Source organism: Cervus elaphus, chromosome 17, assembly GCF_910594005.1.
Source record: "Cervus elaphus chromosome 17, mCerEla1.1, whole genome shotgun sequence".
Lineage (NCBI taxonomy): Eukaryota > Metazoa > Chordata > Mammalia > Artiodactyla > Cervidae > Cervus > Cervus elaphus.
In genome coordinates, this window is record NC_057831.1 from 3,940,751 (window position 1) to 3,954,254 (window position 13,504).

Sequence of the window (13,504 nt, forward strand, 5' to 3'; positions counted from 1 at the left end):
TGGGGTAAAGAGGGAAATCAGGAAAATCTCGAGTTTACAGATAAACTCGAGGTTCAAAACTGTGTTTGTAAATCAGTTATCTGACATTTGGTCTATTTCCCCAACGAAAAGAAAATTTTAGGTATGGCTGCCACCTGGTTATCTTATCAGAAAATAGCTGAAGTCTATTATTTGTACCCCAGAAATACAGCAAACAAACCAACATTATTACAAAATACTTAAAACTAACACAATATAAAGACAACACATGAGTAATTTTAATTTTAAATTCAAGAAAGAGAAGGTATAATTAGGAGAATGAAAGAATTAACTGAAAAGATTGAGTGGAGAGTCTGAAGATGACTTTTGGTCACTGATCAGGGGCTTTTGGGATACATAACAGACACTGTTTTTAAGAGTTAATATGGATTTCCTGAGTGTGCATCAATTATAACACCTAATAGTTAAAAAAACACCACTTATTCAAAATGCATCCATTAAACATGCCCTTCAAAGCAGAGTCTTTGCATACACGTGTACTCAGTCCATTCAGTTGTGTCCGACCCTTTGGGCCCTGTGGACTGTAGCCTGCCAGTCTGCTCTGTCCAAGGAATTCTCCAGGCAAGAATACTGGAGTGGGGTGTCATGCCCTTCTTCACAAAACAGAGTCTTTAAGTGACAGTTTTTATGCCCTTTTCACTCCAGCCATTTTACAAATTCAATTCACACATACACAAAGGAACTTTGCTGATTTTGGTTTTGCTATTCACTTAACCAGATCACCCTTTCTCCTCTTCATTGTCTGACAAAATATCCTCCCACAAAGCCCAATTCAGATGTCACATCAATTAATTTTTTAAATTCTTTGACAAAATATTAGCTGTCCCTCTTCTGACCTAACAGAAGCAGAAGATATTAAGAAGAGGTGGCAAGAATACACAGAAGAATATACAAAAAAGATCTTCATGACCCAGATAATCGTGATGGTATGATCACTCTCCTAGAGCCAGACATCCTGGAATGTGAAGTCAAGTGGGCCTTAGGAAGCATCACTACTAACAAAGCTAGTGGAGGTGACCGAATTCCAGTTGAGCTACTTCAAATCCTACAAGATGATGCTGTGAAAGTGCTGCACTCAATATGCCAGCAAATGTGGAAAACTCAGCAGTGGCCACAGGACTGCAAAAGATCAGTTTTCATTCCAATCCCAAAGAAAGGCAATGCCAAAGAATGCTCAAACTACCGCACAATTGCACTCATCTCACATGCTAGAAAAATAATGCTCAAAATTCTCCAAGCCAGGGTTCAGCATACATGAACTGTGAAGTTCCAGCTGTTCAAGCTGGTTTTAGAAAAGGCAGAGGAACCAGAGATCAAATTGCCAATATCCGCTGGATCATCAAAAAAGCAAGAGAGTTCCAGAAGAACATCTATTTCTGCTTTATTGACTATGCCAAAGTCTTTGGTTGTGTGGCCCACAATAAACTATGGAAAATTCTGAAAGAGATGTGACTACCAGACCACCTGACTGGCCTCTTGAGAAACCTGTATGCAGGTCAGCAAGCAACAATTAGAACTGGACATGGAACAACAGACTGGTTCCAAACAGGGAAAGGAGTACATCAAGGCTGTATATTGTCACCCTGCTTATTTAACTTATATACAGAGTACATCATGAGAAACGCTGGGCTGGAAGAAGCACAAACTGGAATCAAGATTGCCGGGAGAAATATCAATATCCTCAGATATGCAGATGACACCACTCTATGGCAGAAAGTGAAGAACTAAATAGCTTCTTGATAAAAGTGAAAGAGGAGAGTGAAAAAGTTGGCTTAATGCTTAACATTCAGAAAACTAAGATCATGGCATGGGTCATGGCAAACAGATGGGGAAATAATGGAAACAGTGGCTAACTTTATTATTCTGGGCTCCAAAATCACCGCAGATGGTGATTGCAGCCATGAAATTAAAAGACGCTTACTCCTTGGAAGGAAAGTTATGACCAACCTAGATAGCATATTGAAAAGCAGAGACATTACTTTGCCAACAAAGGTCCATCTAGTCAAGCCTATCAGAGAAGGCAATGGCACCCCACTCCAGTACTCTTGCCTGGAAAATCCCATGGATGGAGGAGCCTGGTAAGCTGTAGTCCCTGGGGTCGCTAGGAGTCGGACATGACTGAGTGACTTCACTTTCACTTTTCACTTTCATGCATTGGAGAAGGATATGGCAACCCACTCCAGTATTCTTGCCTGGAGAATCCTAGGGACGGGGGAGCCTGGTGGGCTGCCATCTGGGGTAACACAGAGTTGGACTCGACTGAAGTGAGTTAGCAGCAGCAGCAACAGTCAAACCTGTGATTTTTCCAGTGGTCATGTATGGATGTGAGAGTTGGACTATAAAGCTGAGCGCGGAAGAATTGATGCTTCTGAGCTGTGGTGTTGGAGAAGACTCTTGAGAGTCCCTTGGACTGCAAGGAAATCCAACCAGTCCATCCTAAAGGAGATCATTCCTGGTTGTTCATTGGAAGGACTGATGTTGAAGCTGAAACTCCAGTACTTTGGCCACCCGATGTGAAGAAGTGACTCAGTGAAATGATCCTGATGCTGGGAAAGATGGAAGGGGGGAGAAGAAGGGGACGACAGAGGATGACATGGTTGGATGGCATCACCGACTCAGTGGACAAGAGTTTGAGTGATGGACATGGTGGACTGACATGCTGCAGTCCATAGGGTTACAGAGTTGGACACGACTGAGTGCCTGAACTGAACTTCTGACACCAATTGCATTTTGATTGTGTTTTATGTATCTCTTAATATTTAGTTTGTTCCGCCATTGAAGTATCTGTATTCATGCTCTGTCTGTAATACTAAGGGCCAGACTCTTGTGTAGACCTTTTCTCACAGGTGCTCAGTAAATTGCTGTCAAATATAATCAAATTATATCAACTCAGGTTTCTTGTCAAGTCTCTGAGCAACTCCTCAGACCACCTTTGGCAAAACAATGCTCCCTTCAGCCTGATTCCCCAGCCCCACTTTATCTTCTTATAGAAAACTTCATAGTGGACATAAGTATCATTTTATTGTCTGTCTCCTCCACAGAATGTGTGACCTGTGAGGGCAGGCACTTTGTTTCATTTATTGCATCATCCTACCCCCAGTGCTGGGGGCTGTGCCTGATCCAGAGTAGGAGTTGAATAGATCCACGTGACCGAAAGTGAGAGAAATACGAATTGAGTGTGTGTATCAAAATGGTGTCTAATAATTCATTGACTCTATCAATGTTTAGCTGCCGGACACAGAGCAAGTTGATAACCTACAACAGGCATCATTATCCTATAAAATGAACAGCATTGTTAAAACAGAATCGCTGAGGTCTGGCGTCATTCCATTGTTCTCAGAGTAGGAAGTGAGAAAGACGGTAAGAAAAGGACTTTAAGGAAGTGGATGTGTGAGGAGAAAAGAATGCTCCGGGCCACGCTGAAGGAGCTCCTCTCAGTGAAGTTCAGTAAAATGAAAAGCATAACTCACACTCTGTGGCTGTCTCCAGCGCTCCGGGAGAGGCTCAAGTCAGGGAGCATGAGGCCACCGCAGAGATGCTGGGCTGCCTGACAAGAGGCTTCCGGGGAAGAGGAAAGGCAAGCTGAAAGATGAGAGAGAGTGTATGTGTGTGTGTCTTCGTGTGTGGCAAGCTCCACATACTTCGAAATTTTGCCTCCATTTCCGGCAAACAATCACTCTGTTGTGACTTTGTCAGGGCCTGATTAAGCATGTGGCTCTTATGTGAATGAAAGAAGTTTTATCCATACAAAGAACCACACTAGTTCGACGTTTATTAATAATTTATGAGAAAAACCTCTTTATTCCTCAAAGCAGACTAGCTTCTTATCTATCTCGTATCGCCACAGGACTTTGCTCTTCGGGTCCTAGAATACATCATTGTGTCTAGAGTTGCACACTCCGTCCTCTTGCCTCCGGGAGCCCACTCCAGCGTCTCCCCTCCCCGAGGCCTGTGAGTCTGAGAAGGGCACGGCTTTCCGTGGTCCTTCTGTGCATCAGCCTACTACAGTATCCTTCCGTGTCTGTGTCTTTGTCTCTGTCCCCGCCGTCCCACATATATTCATATATTTTACGTTTAATTAATAATAGGAAATGGCCCAAATTTAAGTTATTTGAAGGTTCTAGGCTGGTTCTGAATATAGAAACTGACCCCAGGCGGAGGTTTTGAAATTCCCCAAATAAGACACCATAGAAAAGACAGGGCTATCTAACAAGAAAGCAGTGACTTTTTTTTTTTTTTTAAACAAAAATAAACTTGGGAATTTTAGAACGTGGTCAAAGATTCGCTGTCCTAGACAGGAGTGCCTGTGTGGTCTTCCAAAAAGATGCGCATGCATCGTGACGTCCGGGCACTGGGTGAGGCCCACGTTCCTGTGGCCACGGAGCGGAGGAAGGTCCCCCACGCCAAACTCAGAGTCCTGCACTGTTCCCCATGGCCTCCTCGCTGCACGAAGGCCAGACTTTCCCCGGTGCCCTGGGTGCCGAGACCCCTCAATGTTCCAAAGCAGCGGCGGCCGGGCTCCACCCAGGCGGCGAGGACTGGGAGCAGCCGCGGCCCACGCAGGCGCACTGAGGCCTGAGGCGGTCGGGGGCGCCCAGGGGCGGTGCGGGCCGCGCCCGGCAGGGCTGGGCTGGGCGGGGCCGGACCGAGCCGCTGTGTTTCCGTTGCCTGGAGCCGCCAGCAAGCAGCGGCCGCAGCGTCCTCCGCTCACCCTCGCCGGCTCTGCGCGCCCCGCCGCCTTCCCCGCAGTTCGGGTCTGGGTGAGTGAGCGCTCGCCGCGCCCGCAGAGGGAGCGCGGGCGCCGGGCTGGCGCGGCCGCTGGGCGGACAGCGGTCTCCGGTTGCGGGGAGGGCGGGTCTGCGGCGGGGCGCCGGGGGGCTGTCTGGGCGCCTCGTGGGGTGTCTGGCCCGCTGAAGCCGCGGTCTTTTTCTTCTCTTGCAGTCCTGCGTCGCTCACCTTCTCCTGACCTGGGCAGGCGCCATGGCACAGGTAAGGCCGTGCGCCCTCGCGCAGCGCTCGGATTTACCAACTTTGTAAACTGCTCAGGAGTTCCAGAATTTGTTGGAAAGTCAGAAAAGTTGAGGAGTAAACGGAATCTGCCTGCGGGAATTCTCATATTCCTGTTTAGTTCCCTCTTTGTTCCCTTGCCTGGGGAGAGTCCACCGGAACCTGCTCTCACCCGGCGCTGGCAGCCCCGCGGGCGCAGCCGACGGTGACGTGGCCGGATTTTTGTGCGCTTTTTTTTCGTGAGTAAATGTGTGAAAGGGAGCCTTCCAGAAAGCCCAGAGTTGCTGGAGTTAGAACCAAAGCAAGTGAAGCGAACGCATTTCTTTTTTCTTTTGACTTGATTTTATTTTCGGTAAGTTTCTTGTACTAGGGGTGGGCGTTGGCCTTTTCTAGTAGAGTTGTAGTGGAGCTTTTTCCAGTTGCTCAACCCAGCCTCACCCAGAGGAACTGTTCTTCGGCGGCACTGGTTCCACCGAGCCCTATGTCAAAAGATTAAACCGAAGAGCTGCTTTTCCTAAGTAACGAACTCGTGGAACGAGTTCTGAATTGAATCTGCCTTGGGACTGTTTCAGAACTTGATTACCTAATAATATTGCTTTCTTTGCTGTGCATACATTTATCAAAAGTGTAGGGAAGAGAAAGTCGTCTAAATGTCGAACTCTGTAACAGTTGACCGTGTGGTACAATCTTCAACAGTGAATTAAAAATCGGTACTTAAGACAGCTCCACCCCGAAACTAATTTTACAGATCTCATCGATCTAACTGGCTTGTTAAGAGTCCAGAAACTTTTATTTAAACAAGTGTTTAAACTGCTCAAACAATGCCCTCTTTCATGTATAGTTCACTTAAAAAAAAAAAACCAGATCGACTTACCAAAATTGAAAAACGTTTCATAGTCTTCTCCAAGAGAAAATGGGAGGATTAAGAGAAGTTGGTAATTTTATTAAATTTATACAGTACTTCCATTCTTACTTCCTTCTTTGCACTTAAGAATTACAACAAACCAATTCTCATATTACTTCTAGTGGAAACTTTGGTTTAGATTCTTAACTGTATAAAGGATACTTTTATATGGGATTAACTTTACTTGGCTAAGAATTATTTTTCCTATCTTGATATGCTGGTGTGGATGTAAATGATAATTTCGCAAGCATCAGAGAATAATTCTCTTTATTCTAGCTCATTCGGCTGTTTCTCTTATCTCTTTTGTAAGTTTACCCGGTGATTCCTGAAGTTTTCTAATCAATTCCTTTAATTGTGTAGACTCCTTACCCAAAATAGCATAAATGAACACATTTTTCCAAATGTGGATATTAATAATTTCAAAGAACATTAATGTAATTACATTAATTAAAAATAATGCAAAAATAATGTAAAAACCTTTGTATATGCAAAACCTGGGAGATTGGTGACTTGTATTATAGAATTTTGTATGTGATCTCTTACAATATAACCAGGACTGTTTTATAGCCAAGTCAGTTTTTAGTTATCATAAAAGTTACAAGTAATATTAAGAAAGATACAATGTTGAATTTTACAGTAACTTTGTTATTATCCTTGGAAACCATTTAAGTGAAATAGTTTGTTAAAATATTTAAGATGGGAGTTTTGTTGGCTTTACACTTAACATTTGATAGTGTACAGAATGCATACATTATGGAATTGCACTGTCTAAAATTTCCTTTGGGCTCTGACGTAATTGTAGGAAAGCTGAAGCACTTCAGTGTTAGGTTTCAAACAGTTTCCATGGTAGTTCCATTTGTTGATGTGTGGTTTGGGAACCAAAGGCCTCCACTCTGTGGCCATCTGTAGAGCCTGACTTGAAGAGGTGCATGTTCTGGCAATTTAAAATGTATTGTTAAATGTGAGTGTCTCTTATTTACTGAAAAATGAAAATGCATCCTCCCACAGTAGTAATGCTTCACGTTTATGAACTAAATCTTCCATACCAATAGTTTTCTCTTTTTACTTAATATTGAGACCACCCTACAGATAACAGCAGATACCCAGGAATCAGTTATCACATACATAGATGAATGTCATGACTGTTTTATTAAGAAAAACAGTATTGATGGGTCTTTGACAGATAGTATTGATGAATCTTTGACAGATACCCTGGAGTTTTTTTTTTTTTTCTGTAAACAAATACTAGGGATATTTTATACTCTTGTGCATATTTATATTAATAAAATTAATATAATTAATAAAATTAATATGATTCATATCAATGCCACCATTTTAGTTAAATTATGTCAGTGCAGGGGGACAGAGCTGTAGCAAATGTTGGAAGCTACATAACAAGTGACATGATTTGTACCCAGTGGAACACTACTCAGCCATGAAAAGGAACACATTTGAGTCAGTTCTAATGAGGTGGATGAACCAGGAGCTTATTATACAGAGTGAAGTAAGTCAGAAAGAGAAAGAGAAATATTGTATGCTAATGCTAATATGGAATCTAGAAAGATGACTGATGAATTTATTTGCAGGGCAGCAGTGGAGACGCAGACAGAGAATAGACTTATGGACATGGGCAGAGGGGAGGAGAGGGTGAGCTGTATGGAGAGAGGAACATGGAAACTCACATCACCATGTGTAAAATACAGAGCCAATGGGAATTGCTGTGTGGCTCAGGAAACTCAAATAGGGGCTCTGCAACAACCTAGAGGGGTGGGATGGGGAGGGCGATGGGAGGGAGGTTCAAAAGGGAGGGGATATATGTATACCTGTGGCTGATTCATGTGGAGGTTTGACAGAAACCACAACATTCTGTAAAGAAATTACCCTTCAGTTAAAAAATAAATGTTTTAAAAGTGACATGATGTTAGACAAACACGTGTGGAGTTAGAGGCATTTGTGGGGCAGCCAGCACTTGAGCTCTGACCTTCTCTTTCTTGTCCTAATTCTCATCCATCAGTCCTGAAATAGGTGAGACTTAGCCTTTAACTGCTGTGGGAGAGGTGGTCTACCTTGGGGCTTCCCAGTTTTTCTCAAAGAAAGCATACTGGTTCACTGTAAACTGCTCATGACATACAAGAAGATAAATTACAAATGTGCCTGGTGTAAACAATTCCTGGGTACTCTTTACTTTTTTTTTTTTATGTTTGAAACTATTCATTTGGATGGTTTTATATTTATATGGTTTGAAACCACAGCATTCATGTTATTTTCACATAAAGTGCCAAATGAGTAGTAAATGATTACGATTGTTGGATCAGTCACATAATCTACTATGGTAACTTTGGGTACAAGCTGGTTGAAGATATTTACTAGCGAATAATCAAAGAGCTGTTAAAATTGCCTGAATTATTATAGATAGTAAATATTTTTGAATCTTTTCTCTTTTTTTCTCTTAACAATCAACTTATGATTATAAAAGTGAATTTTTCATTGTGTTTTAGGGTCATCTCTTTAATCTGATATGCCATATTTTGGGTTGGATTTCTTAAATAGAGTCCGGACCTATTTCTTTCCTATGGCTTTACTTGCTTACACAGGTTTTTTTTTTTTTTTAAATCTCAGTATTTAGCTAGAACCAAACTACTTCATAGATATTCTAATTTATTTAAGTAGTTAAAAGTACATTGTGTACTTCTGTGTTCTTTGGTTTGGAAAATCAAGAGTTGGCTCTGTTTCATAGACAAATGATCCATATAATACATTTTAATTCAACTTAAGGTTTTTATGTCTTTTAGCTATCTTTTAAGATAATGAAACTTTAAAAAGTTAATTTTAGACTGTCTAAACTTAGTTTTATTTACAGTGTTGTTTACAAAGAGTTAATATCTTCAGGGCATTAGGAATGTCATGAAGCAAAAGGAGGCTGCATAATTTTTGGCTAGAAGCTTCGTGAACATCACCGTTACCAGCCTGATTCATGTTTAAACTGTCCAAGATTTGAATAAGAGATTGTTTTGGTTGGCTTGACATTTTTGCTCAATGATAGTTGACAAAGGCCCTGTGCAGAGCAAGCAGTATCCATGGAAATGGAGAAATTTGAAATGACTTTCATTCCAGAGGAGTTGGCTGGATTTTGAGTGCCTATTTTCATGCCGTTCACTTTAAGGTCAAATCTCTCTGTAGTTACTCCCTTGGTGGTTCTGACGTTAGGTTACCTGTTTACCCATGGCCTCTGCTGCTTTGGGTTAGTCAATCTCAGTTCCTAATTCCTTTGACTCTGGTCTTCATTTTGGATGCTGAGAAAGAACTCGATCCCAAGCTGTTTGACAGCTTTGCAAGCCACTAAGCAATTCATTGTTGTTGTTCAGTTGCTAAGTCATGTCCGACTCTTTGTGACCCTATGGACTGCAGCATGCCAGGCCTCCCTGTCCTTCACTATTTACTGGAGTTTGGTCAAACTCATGTCCATTAAGTTGGTGATGTCATCCAACCATCTCATTCTCTGTCACCCCTTCTTCTCCTGCCCTCAATCTTTCTCAGCATCAAGGTCTTTTCCAATGAGTCGGCTCTTCACATCAGGTGGCCCAAGTATTGGAGCTTCAGCTTCGGTATCAGTCCTTCCAATGAATATTCAGAGCTGATTTCCTTTAGTATTGGCTGGTTTGATCTCCTTGCTCTCCAAGGGACTCTGAAGAGTCTTCTCCAGCATTGCAGTTCAAAAGCAGCACTTCTTCAGCGCTCAGCCTTCTTTATGGTCCCACTCTCTCATCCATACGTGACCACTGGAAAAACCATAGCTTGACTAACTAACCTTTGTTGGCAAAGCAATTTGTTGTTGTTGTTCAGTAAATCTAATTCTCTTATCTTGAGCTAATGTCCCTTTGACACAGGTGGCAAGTTAGAGGTCTAGTTCTGAAATAAAATTTATTCATATAACCTGTATGCTATTCTAAAACTTCACAAATATATCAGTTGATTTTTTTTTTTAACAAAAATTAGTGTTCCTAACACCTTTGCTTTGTGTTTTATGGACACATCTATTGGTTTGCAGAATATGTAAATCTGTAAGCAGTTGATCATTTGAAAGGAGTGCATATTCCAGTGGTGTTGTTTTCTTTGGACTCCAGTTCCTAACTGTTCTCTTTACTTTGCCATTCATGCATATATTTGTGAATGTTTGAAGCTTTTGAATTCCTCCTCTGTGCCAGTATTCTTAGCCGTGGCGTATAAAAAGGAAAAGGGAACTAAGACTTATTGATACAAAGTTGCCATTGTCCTTTGTTGCCAAGTCCTTTGTGCCTGGTGCTCTCTGTACAGTTTTGGAAATAAGTATTACTATTTCGGCTTCACAGAAGAGGAAACAGAGCTTCCTGAGCTGGTGTTAGTCATCCGGGACAGAAGAGGACAGGCATGATGCCTTGAGGCAGTAAGAGCAAAAGCACATGCTCAAGGTTGTGGAGGAGTTTGGGAGGCAGGGCCCAGGGCTGCAGGCAGTGTGGTTCTGCTGGATTGAAGGGCAGGCAGGTGGGGGGTGATGGAGCCTGCCTTGGGAAAGGGTGCTGGAGAGGCTGTCCAGGAGCCAGACTTAGCGCGGACCATTCTGCAGGGAATGGGGAGCTACCCTAGAGCCAGAGGCTGGGCTGTGCCTCCGTCAGGTTTGCATTGACGAAGATGGCCCCAGAGTCATGCCCGGGTGGTGGTGCGGGAGTTGAGGAGGCGAGCGGAGACTGGAAGGCTACTTGGGAATCTGTTGCTGTAACCCCTGTGAAATTTTGAGAGCTTAACCTAGGCAGTAACTGGGACTTTCAGTAGGAGGGGACTGTAGGAGAGAGCGGGCAAATTGGATGCATGAGTGAATGGGGGTTAGTGAAGGGCCACCACCCTTCAAGATGAGTGGCTTGCTTGATGAAGTGGTAGATTGTGTTTTTCTTTTGAGAAAGGAATGCAGGTTTGAGGTGAGAGAAAAACAGTAGATTTATTGACCTTGAGTTCTTTATAGAACATTTAGGTTGTGCTGTGTAGCGGGGTGTATATGATTTTACTCTCTTTCCTCTCTATAGGTCATCCCTTTGTTTATGTATAAGGGCTTCCCTGGTAGCTCAGCTGGTAAAGAATCTGCCTGCAGTGCAGGAGACCCTGATTCAATTCCTGAGTCAGAAAGATCCCCTGGAGAAGGGATAGGCTACCCACCCCAGTATTCTTGGGCTTCCCTTTTGGCTCAGCTGGTAGAGAATCCCGCCTACAATGTGGGAGACCTGGGTTTCATCCCTGGGTTGGGAAGATCCCCTGGAGAAGAGAAAAGCTACCCACTCAGTATTCTGGCCTGGAGAATTCCATAGACAATAATCTTTCATCTCTATAGGTCATCCCTTTGTTTATGTATTATTTATCTGTTCTTGCAACTAAAGATTTGAAGCTTGTTTTCTACCTCTCTTTAGGACTAGCCATGTTCATTAGATTTCTGTCTCTTGTTTTGATGCAAAAGGAAGTTGTGAATCCATGTACACTCTTCGCTAATATGAGAAATCTATAAACTTGATTATTTTCTGAAGCTTTGTTGAGAATGAATTGGTTAGTAAAATAGCTTTTCATGTGCTTTGTGCAAAATGGCCAGTTGAACAACTAGATAAAATAGCCCCTTCATCAGAGGTTAATGCATTTGCCCACTGAACTGATTGAAAAGTATCACCATTATTCATAGACAGTTAAACTTTCCATTTTATTAGTATTTGCCGAGCAAAGGCATTCTTATAATTAGCAAGGTGGTAGCCATAGGTGCTTTAAAGAAATACAACAGAAGTCTCACTTATATTGACAAAATCTTTATTAAGTTACTAAACCTTTTCTTCCACTGTGTGTGCATGCGTGCCCATTTGCTTCAGTCGTGTCTGACTCTTGGCAGTCCCGTGGACCGTAGCCCGCCAGGCGCCTCTGTCCATGGGATTCTCCAGGCAAGAATACTGGAGTGGGTTGTCATGCCCGCCTCAGGGATCTTCCCAACCCAGGGATCGAGCCCGAATCTCCTCCATTGCAGGCGGATTCTTTACCACTGAGTGTAAACTACTTTATATATAGTTTTTTTACTTACCTAACATTCAAAGGTCAAAGGTAATTGAATAACTGAAGGAACCAAAAAGGACCATGAAAGGGAAAGAAAGCTACGTGAAACTTAACAATAGTGACAGTTTGAATTTGAGACTTTGAACTGTAGTTTTTACCTGTTTTGATGGTATTGAGCAATGGCGAAGATAAGGGCTTGAGATCTTATTTTTGAGCCCTCGTGATGGGTATCTGTACTATACCTCTCAGTGCTCTAGGAAATTCTGCTTTTTTCTGATGTTAATTTACTTTGTGTCTCAAATCATCATCCTGTTGCCGTGGCTTCTCGCTCATTCCTTGCTTATCTCATTTCTCTCCTACTACAGTAATTTTCAGGGTTCTTTTTTTTTTTCCCTCTGCTGATCTCTGAGTCCCATTATCACAAGAAATATTAGTGGGCCTGCTCTGTACTTTGCCCATTAGATGAGATGTCAGCTGCTCTGATTCGAGAGGAAAGGCAGGACTCTGTCCTTGGCTTTCCCTCCTTGCCCCTTTATTGGTGGCCTCCAGAAGGCTTTTTGCAAAACCTGAGCCTCAGAAGAGCCGTACTTAAAACCCACTGTACAGCTGCTCAGCTACAGGGCTTTGCTTAATGATTTCTGGCTCAGTGAATACTATGTGGAATGGTTGGTAGGTGTTCAGGTATTGATTTCATAGAACTAGATGACAGACTTAAAGAGAGTTTAGTTCTCCTTTGTGCCTTCAGTTTAAAATGTTCCAGACCCAGGTGAATGGGTCTCATTTTTAAATTTGAAAGGCTATTTTTGTATTATTTTCTTGTGTCTTAAATTCTAGAAAAGAAGCCTTCCACTTGTGTTTTGGTTTAATTTTATTCATTTTATTTTGCATACCTAGTCTTTGAACATAATGAACTTTTTCATTCAGAGCAAACAAAAAAAGTCCCACAAAATTATAGACCTAGAAGAATGGGTAAGTTGAAGTTGAGAGTTAGCAGAGTGAATTACATGTTTTGGCCCCCTGTTGTCTAAGCATCTATGATAATTCCCTTGGTTATGGCACTGGTGGCAGAGAATCAGGGTGGATGAGGTGAACTGAGGACAGACTCAGGGAACAGTAGCTGCTTACCCTTGGAATTCCCCTGGGGAAGGTGTGTGTGTGGAACTTGAGGCTAGCAGCGAGGCTAGGAAGCGGGGTAAGCCCTCTGTGAGTCACTCAGAGTCCCGTGGTTTGGTTTGGTGTGGGCGTGGGTGGGGATGGAGCTGGACACGGCTGTCCAAACAAGGGTTCTGTCTGTGTGACTCACGTCCTGTGATTCACATCTGGTCCTTACTACTGCTGCGTGGCTTCGCTCGCTTCCTCACGATCACTGATCAAGTGGAATGCAGCAAGAATGTTCCCCAGTTTCTAGAAAACTCTCAGAAATACAACCAGCAGTTATTTCTTCTTCACAGTGGCTAAGACGTAAGGAGACACCGCTGTCTCTTTTTTCCCCTTTTC

General features: G+C 42.7%; 1 protein-coding gene across 2 annotated transcripts in view; it reads left to right on the top strand.

Moving 5' to 3' along the window:
* Positions 1–4,408: 4,408 nt before the first annotated feature.
* ANXA5 (annexin A5) overlaps positions 4,409–13,504 on the top strand; it is a 31,787-nt gene continuing 22,691 nt past the window's right edge. Inside the window, exons 1-2 of one of the 2 annotated variants that reach the window (XM_043870958.1) lie at positions 4,409–4,799; positions 4,981–5,028. In XM_043870958.1, coding sequence (XP_043726893.1) covers positions 4,533–4,799; positions 4,981–5,028 — 315 coding nt within the window. In that variant the 5' untranslated portion in view covers positions 4,409–4,532. Of the gene's footprint in view, positions 4,800–4,980; positions 5,029–5,278; positions 5,399–13,504 lie in introns of those variants that run through there. The other variant, XM_043870959.1, reaches the window with a different exon arrangement.